The 20,519-nt window shown below is 47.0% G+C and overlaps 1 protein-coding gene across 2 annotated transcripts in view; it reads left to right on the top strand.

The window, feature by feature from the left end:
- The window catches only part of nbas (NBAS subunit of NRZ tethering complex), a 93,672-nt gene that overhangs the window by 31,993 nt on the left and 41,160 nt on the right, over positions 1-20,519 (top strand). For both annotated transcript variants that reach the window (XM_029141477.3, XM_029141476.3), the window contains exons 27-41: positions 761-823; positions 2,446-2,568; positions 2,685-2,787; positions 2,904-2,981; positions 3,103-3,257; positions 5,674-5,786; positions 7,677-7,790; positions 10,158-10,271; positions 11,621-11,778; positions 11,865-11,948; positions 12,702-12,878; positions 13,442-13,555; positions 14,293-14,416; positions 17,733-17,809; positions 18,549-18,686. In XM_029141477.3, the coding sequence (XP_028997310.1) occupies positions 761-823; positions 2,446-2,568; positions 2,685-2,787; positions 2,904-2,981; positions 3,103-3,257; positions 5,674-5,786; positions 7,677-7,790; positions 10,158-10,271; positions 11,621-11,778; positions 11,865-11,948; positions 12,702-12,878; positions 13,442-13,555; positions 14,293-14,416; positions 17,733-17,809; positions 18,549-18,686 (1,735 nt within the window). The remainder of the gene's footprint in view (positions 1-760; positions 824-2,445; positions 2,569-2,684; positions 2,788-2,903; positions 2,982-3,102; positions 3,258-5,673; positions 5,787-7,676; positions 7,791-10,157; positions 10,272-11,620; positions 11,779-11,864; positions 11,949-12,701; positions 12,879-13,441; positions 13,556-14,292; positions 14,417-17,732; positions 17,810-18,548; positions 18,687-20,519) is intronic.

Raw genomic sequence — 20,519 nt, 5'->3', positions numbered from 1 at the left:
AACAGTACAGTAGTGCACACACATTAATCATTTCACTTTGCCAGAAAGGCTTCCACCAATCATTTCTCTGCAGTTTGTGGATTAGCAGTGCTGCAACACTGGGCTGCACATGCAGAGTCCTTAGCTTCACATTTTAAGAGTCATTTCTCAGATTCACTAAGCTCCAAAATTGCCACCCTGACCTAGAATATTGCAGATATGTGAGCTAGTGGAGGAACCGCGACTTTGAGTTTCAACTCAATTCCCCCTTCCTTTTTTTTTTTCCGAGACAGCTTAATTAGGTCTAAATCTGCTCAGAAGAATGTAATGTGTGTTCACCCTTGGAGAGTAGGAAATGCAAAAACGGGCAGGGGATTAGATGGGGTGGGGGCGGCGGTTGTCTGAAACAGAAAAAGCTACCGACGGAAAAGAAGAAAAGTAGGATGCACAGAAAGGAAGCGAGAGGTCAAGACGGGGGGTTGAAGAAACTGTGGCGTGTTCACAAAAACAGACGAACGCTCGGCACACAAAGGACGGTGTTTCATCAGGGTCTGTACTCCAGTGGAGGGACAGGACAGACGAGCCTGACCCAGAATTTTTTGCCTCGAGGCAAAGCATCATGGGGTTTTATTTTTAGTGGGAAATCAGCCTTACAGCATTACTGTGGCTGCACACACACACACCTATGCAATACACTGTACTGTACACACAGGCATCATTATGCAGGAGACATCACTACCGGTACTTAATGCTCTGCTTATTGTTTGTGTTGATGTTTCAGGCCTCAGACGGACGCCACGGCATCGCTCCACGATCAGGTGGACAAACTTGAGAAGCACCTCAGGTACGTGAACGCGTTCCCATCATTCCTGCGTTCGTTCAGTCTATCCCCCATGCAGTTCATCATCTTTGGCGGATGTGACTTGAATTTCCAGGAGGCAGCAAGTTTCAGGCGCTCGGATATCACAATTTGCTGCTTCTCCTATTTCTCTAACAGTTTTAATTGAATAACTTGGGGTTTGCGGCTGTTGGTTGAGCAAAACAAGGATCAATCTGGCTTTTCAACCACACATCGCTGGTGTACACATTCTGCAGGCGTGTAAAGTGCTGAAGGGAGCAGCTTTTCAGCTTGGTAATTAACGCAGTGCTGCTTGGGAAATTTGTAACAGTGCTTATTATTTCCCTCCCCCATTATGAGTGTGAAAGGAAACGGGATGAATGAGAACAGACATGGTTGTGCATTACACACACACACACATTCACTCATATCAAAGGACCACTCTCTGTCCCGTGGCATTCAAACAGCCTCAAGCATTTTCCTTTTACAGGTTAAAATCACCTACGTGTCTCTTTCTCTGCCTCTTTTTCTCCTCTCTTCCCCCCTTCACCCCTCCCCTGAGGGTGAACTTCCAAATACAGAGAAGTGGTGATAAGAGGAAGGAGCATAAGGATTAAGGCAGGGGTGGGAGCCTGAAGTGGATGGGAACACAGATGATGATGATGATGATGATGATGATGATGTTGAGGAGGAGGAGGAAGCAGCAAAAGCAGGAGGAGAGCCTGTGCTAGCCATCACAGACAAATAACCACATTTATTTACACACACACACACACACACTGGAAAGAGTGCATATATGTGACTCACACACACAGCCGCACACTAGCACACTACCCCGATGATTCAGGTGGTAAATGCGAAGTGTCTGCTCTCAGAGCGCCTCCAGAATAAAAGCTGTTTTCAGCTGCTGCCACTACCACTTGCTAGCACATTTATATGTGCACTGGGAACATGCAGACGCTCCCACACACACATCCGCGCTGGAGCAAATACACATCCGTGGCTGTAAATATCAGGGCTTCTTGTCGGTCGCTGTCTTTTGGCCGCATTTACACACACACACACACACACACACACACACACACACACAGGCACCTGTTTACTATGGTAATAAGTTGCAGCAGAGAGCCAACATCTGTGGCAGCGCGTCCCTGGTGAGAATGAGGTGCCGCGCTTTTCTTCACACATGCCCACGTTCACGCTGTGGCTCCCTCAGTCACACAGAACTGCCAGTATTCCTGCGTGGACGCAGACACACACTTCCAAAGAGGGGCTGTCTGGTTGGCGTGCAGGTTTCCTGTGCCGAGCCTCAGTCTTGCAGCACGCTTGCTTCAGCTGCACCGCGGTTTAAAAATGACTCTCCGCTGCCAAAATAATGAACAGCTTAGAGCATACACGTCCTGTGTGTGTCTTATCTGTAGTCGCCCTTAGATTTTTCAGGTGGTATTTTCCCCTTTTATCATTTCACATGATAAGCTCCACTGTTCGACTCCTTTACTCAAAGAGTGCGCTGATTAATGTGACTGTTGTTATTTCTGGCCTGTCCTTTTTCTCGTTTTTTTTTTTTTTTTCCCCACTGATTATTCCTAAAACTCGTCTCTGTGCTTGTGCATGTACGTACTTGACAGCGTGGTGGAGGTTCTGGAGAAACACGGTCTGCAGAAGCCCATCTTGTACGTGAAGAACAGCCAGAGCAGCAGAGAGGAAGCCAACCAACTCATGGTCAAACTGTGCCGCCACACCGGCCGCAAGTACGGAGAGAGAGAGAGAGAGACACACACACACACACACACACACACACACACACACACACACACACACACACACGGTCTGTCTATGGAATATGGATACATTTGTGCGTGTGCAGATCCCCCCCAGTGAGTGAGACGTTGTGGAGAGGTCTCCTGCAGGATCTTCTGGACATGCAGCAGAATGTTTACACCTGTCTCAAACCCGAGGCGTGTCACCAAGTACGGCGTCGTACCTTTAAATGAGCCGCGTCTCTCCTCACATTTCATACCTCGGGTCCCATTTTGGCTCGGCTAAACCCCGGCTCCTACTGCGTGTTGTTCCGTGACTACTGCAGGTCTTCGTGGAGTCCCTGCTGTGCTCCAGCCGTGTAGAGAACGTGCGCCTGGCCGGACAGCTCATGCACTGCTCCAAGGTACATTCAGCATGAATCGTGCCTCTACTTCAGAGCACACGCTGCCTGCTGAGGTCCCTGGATATGCTGCTGCCCATAATGAATCCTAATGATGCATTCCCTCATTCTCTCTCATGTGCAGGTCAGCCAGGATGTTCCTGTCAGCTTGTCCTTCCGGGGTAAAGGTTACGCTTTGAAAGTGGCCTATAACAACAGCGTGGAACTGGTGTTGGCTGCAGCCAGAGAGTACTTCAACTCCTCCACCACGCTGACAGACCCCTGCATGGGCCTGGCCAGGTGAGGAGGACGATGGGAAGGACACGAGGAAAAGTTGTGGGCTTGATGTACAGTATTGTCTGCTCAGACTGTGTTTGATGTGATTAGATTTATTTCTACAGTACAGTAGGTTACTGTGCTCACGTGGGTTAATGAGAAGAAATAACAGTGGCTGCTTTTATTTCTTCCTCTCTAGTATTTGTGTGCTTGAGCTTGTGTGTCTGCTACTGGTTTCTGACTCAGAGGGGAGCCGGTGGGTGTCAAACCTTACCGTCTGTTCCTAGTGGGGAAGTGGGACAGTAATTGGGTCGTCATTCATTTATAGTAACTAATACAGAGGCCCCCCTCCGCACTCTTGGACAACATCATCCATTGTAACACTCCCACTGTGTTCGTGCAGGCACATGTGTGTTTGTGGCAGTGATGATTTTCGTAGATACGAGACAGAAAGTAGTTTCTGAACATGTGCCTGCAGCTCTGAAATTACTAGTGCATACACGCTGATCTGACCTGGGTCCTTTTAGATTAAAATAACTGCTCCAAAGACACACATTTCGTCCCCTGGACTAAATAAACAAAAACGCACACAGGTGCTCGGACAGATACACAGAGTGCTCCTGGCGTTGCCCTAAATTGGAGCGGTCACTAGAATTTGTCGAGAGTCCACACAAGGAAAAAGGAGGCTCGTCTTAAAATAACACGGGGATCCCTCGCAACTACTAAGTGTTGTCAAAGCACAACACTGGAGCGAGAGACGAGAGGAACATTCACAGCCAACGACCGAGAGACAAAAAGCAAGGGCACCTTAAAACATAATGACACTGACCAACAGGCCAACAGCTTGTTGCGTAATGAAAAAAGCTCAGAGTCGTTGCTCTTTCTTTCCTCCATGTTTAGTTCCAGCCTGTTATTGCTAACATTTTAAAAAACACCAGTGATGGTAATGTTTAAAATCCAGTTGGTCAGTTCTGTGTAACAAAACAAATAAATTAATTGATCTTGAGGAACTAGAGGTCAGAAACGTTAGAGCCCCTCGATTTGTTCGTTGTCATTTGCAAATAACTACTTTCCACTGAGCACATGTCCTGTAGTACACGTTGCAAAGCTGCCTTTAGAAAGTGAACCAGAACTTAGACAAAGACACACACACACACACACACACACACACACACACACACACACACACACACACACACACACACACACACACACACACACACACACACACACAGCCCTGTGGATACTTCACAGCACAAGTACATAATCAACATGCCCTCTTTCTGTCTCCCGTTCGCTCATCCACAGGCTCTTCCTCTGCTCTCATTTGCCAGGACGAGCCTCTCGCTCCCTGCAAGAGCGCCAGCCATGCTCAAAGAGTGGAAAAGCTTTGTGCGGCGCGTGTGTTCTCCAGTTAACAATATGGAGTCACGCTGGGCTGGACCGAGACGTTTTTTTTATCCTCCCTGTTTGTCGTCTCATTGTGAGGTTTAAAGAAAGTGTAGGTCACCGCATGTCTGAACTGAACACACATCCCAAGGACAAGTTCCCTACTCATTAATCTGTCGTGTGATGTGGGATTTATTCTATTTGTAAATGAATCTTTGATTTCCTTCTTCCTCCCTTCCCCTAAATGTTTGTTTAGAGGAAGAAGTTTTTTTTTATTTACTGTATAATTTCATGATGAAAATCCAAGAAAATGAAACGACTTGTTTGAATTTTAAACACTCTCTCGTAATGTGTGTACTGTTACATATGCTAAGTGATGTGCTACAGTACATAATCCTATTAAGGCTAATGAGTGTGGATATTGTTTGCGAGAGGACCCTCCCCTGCTGTATATCTGTTAAATTAGCCTGGACTTTGCAAATAATCCTGTCTGAGTGGTTGGACCACGTTTCTCATCACGACGTTCAAACTTCTCGTGTGTGTGTGTGTGTGTGTGTGTGTGTGTGTGTGTGTGTGTGTGTGTGTGTGTGTGTGTGTGTGTGTGTGTGTGTGTGTGTGTGTACACAAGTGAAACTCATTTAGTCCTTCCCACTCACTCTGCAGTCAGCTCACCTTCTCATGCTTTGCAACCATTTGCTGCAGTGCCGCGATATTAAAGGCAAGCGACCTGTTTTTAAGTGCCTCAACTCATTTGCAGTTGTGTGACTCATGTTTAAAGAGAATTCCTTTGATGTACAAAACGGTTAATGATTTTAATGGCTTTTAATTTCACCTTTCCTCTTTTATAATTAAGGGAATGCAGTAGTTTGACATAAGAGTATTTGCCTTTTGGTGAAAGGTTTGAGGCTAAGATAAAAGATAAAATACTCCTACCTAAACGGAAGGACATAAGGTAAAATACTGTAGATATAATCTGTAGTAAATGTTGGTTCCAACACAGTCGGGACACGTGGCATCACCAGGCCTTTTGACCGGATGTTGTCTTCTTCAGGGTGTGTCTCCAGCTCATCACGGACTGTCCACCAGCAATTCAGGAGGAGCTGGACCTCATCAGTGCCCTGAGCCAGCTGGAGGACTTCAACGTCAGCATCCTGCCCCTGCAAGGTACAGTACTAAGAACCTTGAAGGCATCCGGCCGGTTTATGTATCGCTTGTATAACTTTGCATTAACCACCAGAATGAATGACTTCCACAACTGTGCAGACAGAGGTCACATCTCTTGCCTCCCTCACTCATGCATGACCTGACCAGTGCTGTCCGTGCTCCCATATGTCACTTCTTCCTACCACTATATCTAATATATGGTTATTTATGGATCAGCTGTTGAGCAAACAACATCTGGTTGATGGCCTAATTAGGATTGAAGTGTTTATTCCGTGTGCTCCGTCTTACACACACACACACACTTTTGTCCTTTTTTATATTTCTGCTCCATGTGTAAGGACCTGATCAATCAGTATTCACCCCCATGCACTTTCCGCTCTCCTCGGGCTCCACGCCGGTGCCTTACTGCAGCAGTTTCTAGGCGTGATTTTCTGCTCTCTAAAAGAAACCGTAAAGCTGGAATGATCCAGCTTGGCCTCCTCATTGGCTCACCTCTGAACCAAGGTGTAGTATGCCCTCGAGCCCTCCGCTCTCGCCTCCCTTTGCCCTCATCAAACAGAGCTGCCAGAATAATAAAACCACTGTGACAGGGAGAGTAATAAAGTGTCTCCTTCTTTCTCTGAATATCCTGTTCCTTAGTTTTTTTTTTTGTATCCTAGTCCTCCTTGATTTTTTTTCTCACTGCCCACTCATTGTTGCCTTACTGTACTTATAGACAAAAGTGGGAATAGGACAGAGTTCAGGGACAAAGTGTAAGGAGAAACAAATGAGGGACAAACAGCAGAGGCTGCAGATGATGGAATGAACAAAAATTGAGTTGTGATTATTGTCTGTAGTGTATATTGAGTGTTCAGGGCCGGATCTGTGTTGCCTATGTTGCCCTCGCATTCTTCATTTGTACCGACACAAGGGCACAAAAAAGAAAACATTATTTTTCTGTTTTACAAAAGGAAGAAGCGCCTGTCTCCCTCAGTTTTCCGCGCTCACACATGTGCATGCACTGGGATGAAGTGAAAGAATCTGAGCATAGTTAATCTGCAGCTCTCCTGCAGAGCCTAAGGCGCTGCTTCATACTCAACACCCTTCCCCGAATTCCCTGTAGATGTAGCCCAAGGTGATGCCAATGAACAAAGATGCAAAGTGTGGTGCAGTGAATGCAGCGAGACCTGCGGAGCCTCTAAAAATGAGATTTCTCGCATTTCAAGTGCAAGTTCAGAAAAATACAGAAGTTAATTCTAAGAGTCTATAAATATCAAATTATAACTCTTTTTTTTTTGAAAATTCGAAAACCGTGAGACTTGGGGGGGAATGATCTGGTAATAATTAACATTGTGAAAGAATCACCAGGAATAGTCTGAAAGTCAACACATCCTGAGTATTCATTTAAGAGCCATGTTTGCTTTACTGAGACGCTTCCAGTCGGCTCACTGACAGTTATACGGAGCAAAATCACAAAAATTACAAAAGTTATTGGTCTATTTGTTGAAGTTCCACTTTTTTTTAGAATGGTTTAAGAAGTATTGAGTTATGAAAATCTGGGTGCGATAAACTTCAAAGTGGAGCCTGACAGGCGAACTTCCAGACCTCTTATAGATGAAACTCACCTTAACAGGGCAATTTTAGACAGAGTAGCCGGAAGGTGGATACTCCGGGATATGGACTGTAAACATTTGAGAAGTTCAACCAGCTTTAGGTGACATTTTGAAACTTGCTTGTGGTTTTATTATCTTAATTCTAAAGTATGTTTTTAATTGGCTCATACACTCACTGTATACAGTATATGCCGTGTATTATTTTATTTCTGCTGTTTAGGATGCGTTTCATCAGCTGTTGTTTCTCTCTCCTCCACCTCTGTTTCTCTCTCCTCCACCTCTGCTTCCAACCTTCCAGTGCGCCTGCGATCCGATCGTCTGACCATCATGGAGGAGTGCATCGCCCACTGCTCCACGGCCTACAAGCAGTCCACCACCCTCCTGAACCTGGCCTCGCTCCTCAGAGTGGCAGGTAATGGAAACATGCACACTGGCACTGAGATGCATCCCAGCATGCACTGGGACACAGCACAGTTTTCTTCAGAGGGTAATTACTCTGTACTAGGCACAATAATATAATAATAATTCATGAAAACCTCCTTTAGTTTCAGGACTGGATCCTTTCTATTCCTCTTTTGGCTTCACCATGCAGACATATTCCTCTTAACTGACGAGATTGGGAAGATCAGGAGACTTTAAATCTTTTCTATGTTAAAAATGCAGACTTTTTGTGTTTGTTGCATGTGAAATGGAGGCACCCCTTTGTTCAGCGTCTTTGAACCTCTGTCGATTTGCTTCATGTTGCTTGAAAAGCACACAGATAAAGGGACTCAAGTCCTTTTTAGTGCTCGTAGACGCTGATAGGCGGCCTTCAAGAAGGCTTTGTAACTGAATGAATGATTTCAGTTTGTCCAGCATTCAGTATTTGTTTTAACTCTCCTCAGGCATCAACCATATGTTTGTACTTAACAGAAAATATCTGAAAGTCTATTAGCCACTTAATATTCCCTTTGACAATCAAGCGGTATTACGTTTTTAGCAAAATTAGGCCAGAAGACAAGACTTTGATGTGATACATTTGTAAAATCTGGCAAGTATTTAATTACTACACTAAATAGAAAACAAGGTGAAATCAAACTGGGACAGTAATCTGTGGACGATGTTGCTCAGAGATCGTTGATTGTGAGACAGAACATTAGTCTCCTCTCTGTTTTTGGATGAGCCTCGTGCCTCCCAGTAGTGATCGCAATCTGCAGACCCAGATCGCAGTGAGCAGTAAACGCAGCCAACCCATTGACTCAGCGAGTCAGTCAATGCCACCGACACCTGAGCCGATAAGACAGATGTTACAGCGGGTTCAATTTGAAAAACACTTGAAACCTGAAGCAGCGGTGGAGGAGGAATGTGTTCGTATTTTGGCGCATTTCGCCTTCCCAACACTGACACAGCAAACTGACAACCTGTGGCAAAGACCAAGACGCATCCTGTTACCCGCTGCCTTCCAGCCCGCGATGACACGGACGTCTCTCTCCCCCGCCATTGCTTCTATCTCTCATCCAGGCTGTGAGCTATTTTCTTCCGTCTCTATCTCTCCGTCTCCTCCCTCGTTTCCCTGTCCTCCGTCTCTCAGCTCGCAGCCTGTTCATGTCTCGTCTCACTCTCCCTAAGACCTGTCACCAGCTAAAAGATCTGTATCGGCCTGGTGGCGCTTCTTCGCCTGTGCTGCTCACACTCACTCGGGGGGGGGGGGCTGGTTTTGAAGGGTGCATAGCTCCAGGGTTCTTTAGTGAATTTTTAATGCAGGTATCACCCGTATACTAGTTAAAAAGCCCTCAGGGTTTAGTTCCTGCCGCAGTCTACAGAAACGCTCTGTAAATGATTCAGTCTTGTGGGGCAGGGATGAGACAAAAACTTGTTTTCATCTGGATGAATTAATAACTACGATTCCAAATGAGACTTAAATTGCACCGGCTTTAAAAAGGATGCTGCGGTTTAAGCTTGTTAACTCCAGCTCCAGTTTGTCGCTTTTCCTTCCTCACACTCCTCATTCGTTCACCCCTCCTTTTCTTGATTTGCCCTTCAAGCATAGGTAAGGGCTGCAATTGGTTTCCCAAGATGTCTGATTGAGGCCGCGAAATAAGGCCAGGAGGTGTTTTTGATAAAAGCATTTGCTCTCAGAGAACACAGGGGTGACTGAAGGCGCGCTCGCACCCTCGCACACACCCAAACGAGCGCACGAGCCTCGTCGGCGTCGGGGTCTCGACAGCGTTTGAAGGCACCCTTTCACCGCTAACCCTGAAAATATTTGACCGGCGCCGTCCTCCGCCGCGCGGTAAACACGCCGCACTTCTACCCACTCCATCTCGAGCCGCGGCGCTTTGATCTCGAGTTTACAGGTTTGTTCAGAGGTCCTGTTTCTGCTCATGCCTCTTTTGATCACTCTGTCCTCCCCTTGTTGTTCATTGAGCTCACACCCAGATGAAAGGTTGCGCCGAGCCACCGCGTGAATGTTAATACAGAAACACTAAGATATCAAACTGAGATTAATTTCTGTTTAGAAAGACGCGGGGATCATTTTTCTGTATTTCATATTCCCTCTTTAAGATAAACACACATAGCAACGGCCTCATTTTTCTTGTGAACACAGATTAATATGTAGCCTCGTGCTCGCGCTCTGTGCAGGTAGTGCAATTCAACGTCTGTCTGGGGATTTAATACCATGTTTATTAAACCAGATGTTTCTGCTGTGTTAGCTGTAATGCATCGATGTTCCTCAAGATTAAAAAAAAAATGCATTTTAAAAATACATGTGATGTATTGGTGTTTGGTTTGTGCCTAGGAGATGACGAGAGCACGCGGAAAGGTCAGCTGCTGACCCTGCTGGCGGAGCAGGCCCTCCAGTGTCTGGACTTCAAGGCTTCCTACATTCACTGCCAGGACCTCATGGCTGCAGGTACGCGTGAGGCAGGAAGTTGACACCAGCATCATAAAGTGCACTGAAGCCTGTAGAGAAACTAATGTAACCATCCCTCCTACCTGTCGGGACCTTTCCCTATTTGCCGGGCTCCCCCCAACACTTTCATTATCTGCCGAGGTTATTTGACTCTTAACCGAAACCTTTCCCATCTGCCTCTGCCCGCCGTGATGTGGCGTTTACTGTACGTCGTAAAACACAATTTACTGTAACTGAAAATGTCCTCCGCCGCGCCTCGCTTCCTCTTTCTGTGAACGGTAAAACAACAGCCGTATGGGCGCCTTCGGCTCATAAATGGGACAGTACATGTATCAACTGATTGTGAGCTTGTCTACATTTACACCTACGGTGCCAAATGGTGGGGTTTCCCAAATATGATCAGAGCGCGTGGCAGCTCCAGTCTGTTGTAGAGTAATCACACTGGAGCCTGTGCTCATACTGTAAGCGGGTCTTTAGGTTGTGGTCAATAGGAGTTCATCTTACAGTTTCAGTCACTTGAGTTTTTTTTTTTTTGGTTCAGTTCTCAAATTTCCCAAATCACAGTAAAGTAATTTAGTGTCTTCACATTTACGAGAACAATAAGAGGAAGAATGATGTCATAATAATATTTGGTGTCTCCTCAAACTTTCTCTGAGGGGAATTAAAGCGGTCACTGCGATACAGTAATCCCGCTTTCATTCGACTGGGTTTTGTGTTGCGCCGCGGAGAAATGAAAGCGGAGTAGAGTTTCGCGGCGGCGTCCGACGGCGCTGGGTAAACGGAGACGGTGTTGGGGAGCAGAGCGTCGGGGAGGAGGAGAAGGCGTAATCAGATGAGCGCCGGCGTGCTCCATCTGCGAGCGCGGAGGCAATAATTGAATGTGTTTGGGAGAATTAAGCCGAGGCTCCGCGTTGCTTTGCAACTGTGATGAAGCTGGAACAAATGTAGTTGAAATATGTATTAATATCCCAGGGGCTCGGGAGGTTACACTTTGCTGTATTGCCATCTTATATTCTCAGCATTTTTGCTCCTCAAATGCAGTGTGTTATATCCTGACGTGCTTTTTTTTCTGTCTGATAGGATTCATGATAGATAAGTGGTGGTAGAACTATTACGGAGTTAAATTGTGCTAAATTTCAGTATGGAGAGTAAATGTGTTATGTGACAATTTGCTTTTATCTCTTCTATGGCCTCGTCTTGCCGCATAATGTTTTTATCGATTCTTTCATTTCGGCGGCTATTATCTCCCGCAGTCGTTCTCGCTTTAATTTAAAAGCACATTCTACTTGCCTTTCCCGCCGCGCTCCATTTCACCTTTAACCCCCCCCGTCCGTGTGCTCTTCCTGCAGGCTACAGCCCGGCATGGGAGGTATGCAGCCTGCTGGGCCAGTGCGAGGGATACGGGGACCTGGAGGCCCGGCAGGAGCTCTTGGCCTTCTCCCTCACCCACTGCCCGCCTGACGCCATCCACGGCCTGCTGGCCGCCTCCAGTGACCTGCAGACCCAGGTTGGGCTCTGCTAAAGGCTTCTCCAATGTCATCTACTGTAGATCTGGAATCCCTATTATATTTATTTCCCCCCTCATCCCCTCAGGTGTTGTACCGGACAGTCAACTATCAAATGGAGCCTGTTAACACACAGAGTGGACTTGAGGCAGAGGAGACCAGCGCTGTAAAGGTGTGTGTTGTATGTACAGTACATGTGTCTGTGTTTTCTTTCCATCAACCCGTGCGTTCACACATCTTCACAAGCCAAGCTGTCGGTCCTACTGTTCCTGTGTGGGCGTGCCTCGGTTTTTGTTTTCCTATCGCTCCACGTTTGATGAGCTATAAATCTAGTGTTAGGGCTGCTCAGCGCCTTGGTTTATTTATGCCTCCCCTCTCCTTCTCTTCAGCGCCGTCGGTTTCATGAAGCCCTGAGTGGGTGTTAATGTTTAATGACTTGCATTGCGTCCCCCCTGTGTGGTGACGGGGGCTCATTTGAAGATGTCTTTTTGTCATTTTAGCGTTGCATTGATATAAATACTGCTCATCTATGTACACTTAAGCCCTTCAGATTATTACGTGCGCGTGTGCTCCAGCTCTGGGTGGGTGCGTGTTTGCTTTTGTTCCCTGGTCCTCGATCCTGCCAAATCAATTATTGACCATGGGCACTGAACGATTTGGCCTCACAGACTTTCAGTCTATTTATTTTTTATTTTTTCAATTGTGCAGTATCCAACATACTGAAATTGGTCGTGTTGCTTCAACAACCCTCCAAGACGTCTACACACAGAATGTTAAATTTATTCATTCATGGATAACGATAGATAAGAACATGTCTTTATTGCACTTTTATTGATTGAAGACAACTAGTTTTTACTTCCTTATTGATTTGTCACTGGCCTGCTTTTATTTTGATAAACAATCGACGTATCTTTGTTGGTCCCAGACTGTCGCTCCCACTGCTGGCTCCTCTGGGGGGGCGGCCGGCGACCTGCTGCACAGAACTACAGCCAAAACCATGAAAGTGCTGACCACCACGGGGCTGACCACCAAGGCTGTGCTGACCGCCGTCAGCGACCACCGCTGGTGGAAGGAATCGCTCAACTATCTGCGGCCGCTGCAGGTAAAAACACCTTAAACCCTTTAGTTGACGCTTGGAGCTGAAAACCGCTTCCCAGAACCAGGGGCAGCGTAATTAGATGGAGAGCCGGCAAAATAAGTGGTGGTTGTATATGCGCTTTGTTGTATGTGTACATCTTTATGAATGCATAATCAGTAATGAGCTTTAAAAGGCATGATCAGGCGGTTAGCAGTAACGGAACCCCATGAGGTCCCGGGCTGCACGCTGTGTGCATAAAAGTCACAGTTGCATATCTGCCTGTTCCCCTATATCTCACCCGCGCTTCCTAAGACTTCACAAGCTTCCCCCTAAAAACAACTAATCAAGAGCTTGACTGTGCATAATTAATGGGCCCGCCTGTTGAATATTTCAATATACACGCGCTGCCGGCGGCTAGGCTGGCTCGGTGGTCGCCAGGGCGGAGATCGATGGCGTCCCGGGTCTGGCCTGTGACGGTGGGGGGCGGGGCGGCTTCTGAAGGAGAGGCTGTGAGCTGTGGGACGGCGGGAGATGACGGGGTGAGAGCATGTTGTGAAAGTTTAATGGTGTTTTTCATGGCTCCTCAGGGTCACGGCACGGGAGCCGCTATTCGGAGCGACGCGTGCGAGAACTCAAACCTGGAACGTCAAGGCTGCGGCCCCTTTTATCAAGAGCTTGTTGAGGATCCCTATGTAGACCTGGTGAGTGCTTCAAGTCACACCCCGTTAAATCACAATTAATAGTATTTATTTCCCATCTCTGGCAGAATATACGGCCTCAGAGCAGCACTTAAAAGCTAATATGATAGAGTTAAATCGAAGTGCTGTGTGTGTCGTGTGCAGGGGAGGCCGTTAAAATCAAAAAGAAAAGAATGTCGACAGATGGAGTTATGGAGGTAGAAAAGAACAAAAGTAAGAAAAGGAGAAGTTTGACCTTTATGCCTAGAAAATGGTCGCCCTGGGCTGCGGCCGGGCTTTTTACTCAGAGACACAAATCATGTGGATAGCTAAAAGAGTGGACGCGAGGGGAAACAGAAGGCCGATACATCTCCTCTCATGACATTTTAATAGTCTTCTCCAAATTCCTTCCTCCGCTCCGTCTCCAGCGTCCATCCATCTTCCATCATCCATCTACCAATAATGGCTCCCCGCGTCCATCCGTCTATGAGCGGGCTGATCAATGGGATTGTTTTTTTACCTGAACGCTTCCAATGAAGGAAGCGGGGAGGTAGGAGAGGCTGATTGAGAGAGAAAGAGAGACAAATGCAACCAGGCAGAGTGATGGATGGAGGGGGCGCAGTAAAGAGGGACAGGAGTCACTCTGTGAAGTGAGAGCACAAACTTTACCCACGCCTGAGAGACGATGTAGCGTGTACTGTACATATGAGTGATCAGAACTTTACTGTACTTTCCTCACTCTTTTTTTCTGTTTCCTGTAGAGTCAAGACGTGTATTCGACCTACAAAGCCGTGCCTCAGGAAAACTTCGCCGAGGTTTTGCTGAGGACGGGCAAACTGGCTGAGGTCAAAACCGAAGGAAAAACCCTGTTTCCTGCTACGGAAGGTACATTAAATACAGAGGGAAGCCCCATATCACCCAGGTCAACCTTCGTTTGATCGCGCTCATTATTCTAGGTGCGCAGAGCTTGATTTCGAACCTCAAACTGCTTGCCCCGGACCAATTTAGGCATTTCTTCCACATCATTTATCACGTTCAGCTGTGAGTCAGCTGTCAGCTGAAGTATGAACGCTTTCACACTCCGATTTCCCACCTAGTTGTAAACTGTGGTGGGCTCATTTAATATAAAAAAAAAAACTATTGGAGCAGTTGTGATACAGTCTAGACTGAGACTGTGGTGTGAAGTAAAACGCAACACGCCGGCCATATTGTCTCCCATCTGCAGCGCCATATTTTAGTCTCCTCCTGCTTTCCAGTCACAAGTACAGTAACACTAACATTACTCTCCAGACTTGGGATTTATAGTAGGAAAGTGTATTTGAGTTGACATCCTCATGTGTCTACTTGCTTTTTAAGAGGACATTTCTTTGCTGTGTTTAAAGTTGTAGACACTTTTTGCACACTGTTTTTGGCGGGACTTGCATGTCCCATCTCCCCTCAGCTCGGCCTCTCCTCCCCTCATCCATCTTTCCAGCGAGCCCGTACGCGGCGCGCTAGGGGACAACATAGGAAAAATAGCCCGGTATTGATTAATTAATGTATCCGCACGCAACCCACAGCAACAGTAAATAATGACATGTCACCGCGGTGATACCAGAGAGATAGCATCAAGTCAAAACATCAAGGCCATGCTGGGTAATGGATCACAGCTGCTCCCCAGAATCAATGCCCGCCACAAAAATAAAGAGCAAACAAATGCCAGAGTCTGAGCGTGTGTGTGTGTGTGTGTGTGTGTGTGTGTGTGTGTGTGTGTGTGTGTGTGTGTGTGTGTGTGTGTGTGTGTGTGTGTGTGTGTGTGTGTGTGTGTGTGTGTGTGTGTGTGTGTGTGTGTGTGTGTGTGTGTGTGTGTGTGTGTGTGTGTGTGTGTGTGTGTGTGTGTGATGGAATAGTAATGCACGGCATAGTTATGCACGCGCACATCTCCCTAACGCACACAAACAACTTGACTCTCGGTGCCACTGTCGTTCAAATTAATATCTCCCCTTAAAAGTCACCTTCGCTTCGCGGCTGCCGCTGAGCGTGACGCGGGGCGGCGTCGCGTCCGATAACAGCTTTCGATTAATGACTCCCGCATCGGCTGCGACGCCGGCCGTCTTCAAAAAAACAAACAGAGCACGCGATGGCCTTTCGGAATATAAATATATCGATTGGTGCCCGGCCCCCGATAAGGCGCAGGTAATTAATGATGACACGAGTAGTAGGCGACTGGGCGCGTTTGAGCCGCGCGTTTGCATGCGTGACTCTAATCTACAGCCGCGTGGAGCGCCGCCATTGGCCCGCGATCAATGCCTGTTCACAGCCGCCTGCACAGGTGAAGTGGTAATAATTCACTGTCTCACCGTTCTGCTAACAATGTGCCTGATTTAGCTGACACAGGGGCACAAACACACCCAGCTCATGTACCCGCTCCTCCCTGTGGTGTCTTATTCACTCTGTTTCTCTCTCTCTCTCTCACTCACACACACACACACACAAGCAGCAGTACTGTATGCTTTAAAGTCGGGGTTATCTTTTCACCGCGTGTGTGTGTGTGTTTACCCCTCTGGTAATTCCTGTCCTGATGGTATCAGTAGCTTTAGAGAGGCGTGTAATCAGCTCATTCTGAGGTGCTCATTGAAACCCGGGGGGGTTGTAGTGGAGGGGAGAGAAAAACGACAAAAGGAGGAGGGTGGGCACTCTGTTTAAGAGAGCTGTTATGGCATCCCTCCCACCCCTGCTCCCTCATACAGTGTACACACACACACACACACACACACACACGCATTAGGTGCTGCCCTGTGCACACATACGCATACATATCATTGTGCATTTTGTTCTACAGTGAACACGCCGCCGCCTTCGCCCTCGTCTCTCCCAGTGTCCATGCTCTACTTTCCTCTGTCTGTTCCATTTTGTCTCCGGCTCTTATCGCAAGCACAGGCTTTTGTTCTCCGTGGGTCGGAGACTACAAAGTGATTGTCTGCCTCTGCTTCTCCTACTGCTTCCTCGGAGTGAGTGAGTGAGTGACAAAGGGAGTCTGTGTGTTTACAGTTTGCTCCTAATCAAATGTTTTGGTGATGAAGGTGTGACTGAGCTGACTGTTAAAGCCGTGGGTTCAGCAGGCGGGGTGAATGTCCATGCTAGCGCCCAAAGGACAGTCTAGGCTCTAAATCCCATCAGCTCGAGGGCATTGCAAAAACATGGGCTGTGTCCCAATTTCCCATCCCATACTGTTAGCACCCCGAGCAGTTTGAAAGTATTTAAAATTGGCAAAAGTGAAAAAGGGAAAAAGTGCTCAAATCAAATGTTGGCATCCAAAACAGTTGTTGTTAAAAGGTTTGGCAATGGCGTTAAGTACATTTTACTGTCCCTCCTAACATTTTTTGCGCAACACAAACTAGGGACAGATGGTTGTGATTAAGTTTGTCCGAGTAGTTGGAGAAATATTTTCGTTTCTCAGGAAGCATAATTGTGCCGGCATTCACCAGGTTGTTTGGTTGTTATGGAGGTGAGTCTGAAGATTGCAGGGTGGCTAAAAAGAGCGGGTAAGAGAAAGTTCAGTTCGTAAAGGTTAATGATGAAAGTTACTGCAAACTCATCTTCAGTTGACTAATCGGTGAAGCTTGAACTGGGGTTAAAGGGTGAGCGACTGTATTTAATGTACCCATGTAGGACACTACAGTACGTACTATGGAAGGAGAAATGTATTCCCAGTCAATAATGTTTGATTCTAATATTCAAACTCCTCCAAGCATCTCTGCTTCAAATGATGTTCATGGTCTAATACGGCATTCAGGGGATTTAACTTTAAAGTGCACTCAGATGAGGTCTGGACTCGTTTGGAGAGCCCTTATTAGAAGGTAGGCATGTGCAGGCTCTGAATAATGAATAGTCTGCGCGAGAAGCCTTGCATGTAAACATACAAATACATACACACACACACACACACACACACACACACACACACACACACACACACGCCGACTACATGAACACTCTAAGATGGACAGATTCCCAGAACTCAGGAGGGACTTGATGCCTGGTGACTTTGTCCTTCTTCTATTTTTACCTTCCCTCGCTCCTCTCTGGCCTGCAGGGATGTGTACCCTGACAGGCGCTGTCGTCCGCGTTCAACAAATGCGGCACGCTCCTCGCTCAGGAGTTCAGGGCTGCTTCTTACTCCTCCGTTAAAGTCTCGTCTCCGTCTCTCCGTTCTTCCCAGTGTTGCTGCAACTGGCCAACGACGCGTTTCCCAGGGACATGATGCTGGCTCTGTCCTACTTACTGGCCTTGCCTCAGGTAGGTGGACACACACACACACACACACACACACACACACACACACACACACACACACACACACACACACACACACACACACACACACACACAGATTGATTATAGTGAGTGAATCCATATCCTCTACTGAACTCCTATTGTTCACTACACACTAAGCTATTCTGGTCGGTGTCATGGGTGTCACATGTTGAACTCAAATGAGATTGTTACTCAGCCAGTGCATGTCAGTCCCGCGTCGGGCCCCCATTCAAAACACACTGGCACGTCCTGTCAGTTTGCCCACCTGACGCCGGCTCGTCGGCGCCGCTCGCTGGCAGCTGTCAGAGCCACGGTGTGACGCGCCGGGGCCGGAGGAGGCCTGCTGCGAACGGCGCCGGCTGGTGTTTAAGTGGAAGGGAGCGAAATCCCTCACGAGCCCTAACGCTCGCCGCATCACTAGTGCAACATTAAAGCGCTCGAGTAGAAATTACTTAGATATTTCCCGGAGAGCTTGTTAGCTCCAATCGGATTAAAGTGACATAACAGACTTACTTTGTGGTATCCGGATGGGTTGACACACATTTTTTTTCCCTTAAGCCTGTGATGTTTGACGACTTTGAGGTGATTTATTTAGCCTTGAACTGAACATTATTAGATTTAGATTAGAGTTTTGGAATTAACCAGACTACTGCAAAACACCCACAACAATGCACAGTTATGTGTGTGTTTTAATCATTCATTGGTGCTGTTGCGTGTGCAGGTATTGGATGCCAACCAGTGTTTTGAGAAGCAGTGTCACTCCGCCCTGTCGCTGCAGCTGGCCGCCTACTACTACTCCCTGCAGATCTACTCCAGACTCATACCCTGCTTCAAGGACAAGAACCACACTCTCTACCAGGTTTGGTTGTTTTGGGAGGCACGAGTGAGTGGATGAGCAGGTGGGCGTGTGATGTATGGCTCTCAGGCACCAGTGGACCACGCGTATCCATCAGTGTCACCGTCTAACATGGCTAATGTGGTTTCTACAGTAAACTGTACGGGGTTTGTGTTGGGTTATAGGTGGTAATATTATGCAAATGCTACAATGAAAAGACCATTTACTTGAAGAAGTGGAGGAAAAGTGCAACATAGGGGTGAATCCTCCATCTATAACAGCTCTCCCAGGCACCAAGTATTGGCAGAAGCATTTCAGAGAGGTCAGAAAAAATATTGTTTTAATGTCGGTTTACAAAAAGAGCTGCTTGTCAAAGATGACAAAAGCACTTAGAGGAGGCTATTACTGTGGCAGTATTAGTGAGCTGGCTTATTTAGTTAATGGATGATTTAGTGACGGACAGGGAAACCTTTAGATAATTGTGCCGCATTCACATTTCGATGTCATTCAGACGGGGTTTGAGGGAAGGATGGAGCGGGCACTTTGTAGGGTCTGACATGTGCATAAGTGAACGGCAGCCCGTGCTAATGGACTTAAAATGGTTGATTCCCGAGAAACATACACGCCTTAACATGATGAGGGAAGGGCTGCTTTCAATGAAGGTATCTGCTGTTACCCAAAGTCAAACACTGACAACAAATTTTTCAAAATAACTGATTGCTGGCAGGACATTAAAATACATATTTATGGCTTTGAAGAGCATCTGGCTGCTCGGCGCCACAGCCTCTTTTCCAGCAGCGGGGCAGCGTAATCAGAAGGGCTGAAGCCACCAGCAATCAGACACCTGGGTCATTGTGCTGCTCCCCTGGAGTTATTCCAATTTTGGCTTTGAATGCTGGACCAGCGTTGAGGCTTTAGCGATATAAGAGGCGCAAACATTGAGCACAATTAGTCCAAATGGAACAAACTGGACAAACAACGCCCAGGTTCAAAATAGCTGTAATTATCCTTTTATACATCACAATAGTCATTCACCTCCCTGTTCTAATTCAAAACCGACACTGTAATATGTGTGTAAATGGGTTTGTACCATGTGTCTCATTATCCATAAAACATCATTTTTTCCTCCAGTGTCTTAATTACAGCCAGCAGACATTTTGCGTGCAGTAATTGTTTTTCTATTGTTTTAATTTGGGCAAAATTCAAAAAGCTAATGTTTGTTTGAAATGATAATTAATTTACGTTACTTTACTATATGACAAAAGTAAACTGACGCAAGAGCAGGATGTGAAAACGTGGCCGTCGGGTGACGATTGGTGGAGGATGGAGCGGAGATGGCTGTAACCTTTTCCGCGGGTAGACGGTGGCTTTATCCCAGGCGGAACGCGGCGAGGCGAGATGTTAGAGTCCGATAAAAGAGCGGGTGGGGGTGGGGGGGTGGGGGGTGGGGGGGTTGGATAAGTGTGTCCCCGTCGCCAGCCAAGGTCAGCGCTGCGAAGGAAAACACATGCTCGCACATTAGCACCTACACGAGTTCAGCAGTAGACACACACACACACACACACACACACACACACACACACACTCCTGCCTCCTAATGGCAGTAATCACTCCTCACCCCTTTGCCTCAAGTGAAGTTCAAGTCCATTAACTTAAAACGTACACAGCTTTTCCTCCTCTGCTCTACACTTTGGCGGCCGTCCTGTCCTTTTTAGCTCATCTCTCCTTTTCTTTTTTCCGTCCGCCGCTTCCTTCCGAGTTTGTACTTCATTCCTTTTCATTTTACTGAGTTCCACCAGGGCGAGTGCTTGTTATCGTTGTGTTCCAGGTCTCGCCTTCACTCAGCTCTTATTGATG

This window comes from Betta splendens, chromosome 24 (genome assembly GCF_900634795.4).
Source record: "Betta splendens chromosome 24, fBetSpl5.4, whole genome shotgun sequence".
In the NCBI taxonomy this organism is placed as follows: Eukaryota; Metazoa; Chordata; class Actinopteri; order Anabantiformes; family Osphronemidae; genus Betta; species Betta splendens.
This window is presented reverse-complemented; position numbering and strand designations above follow the sequence as displayed.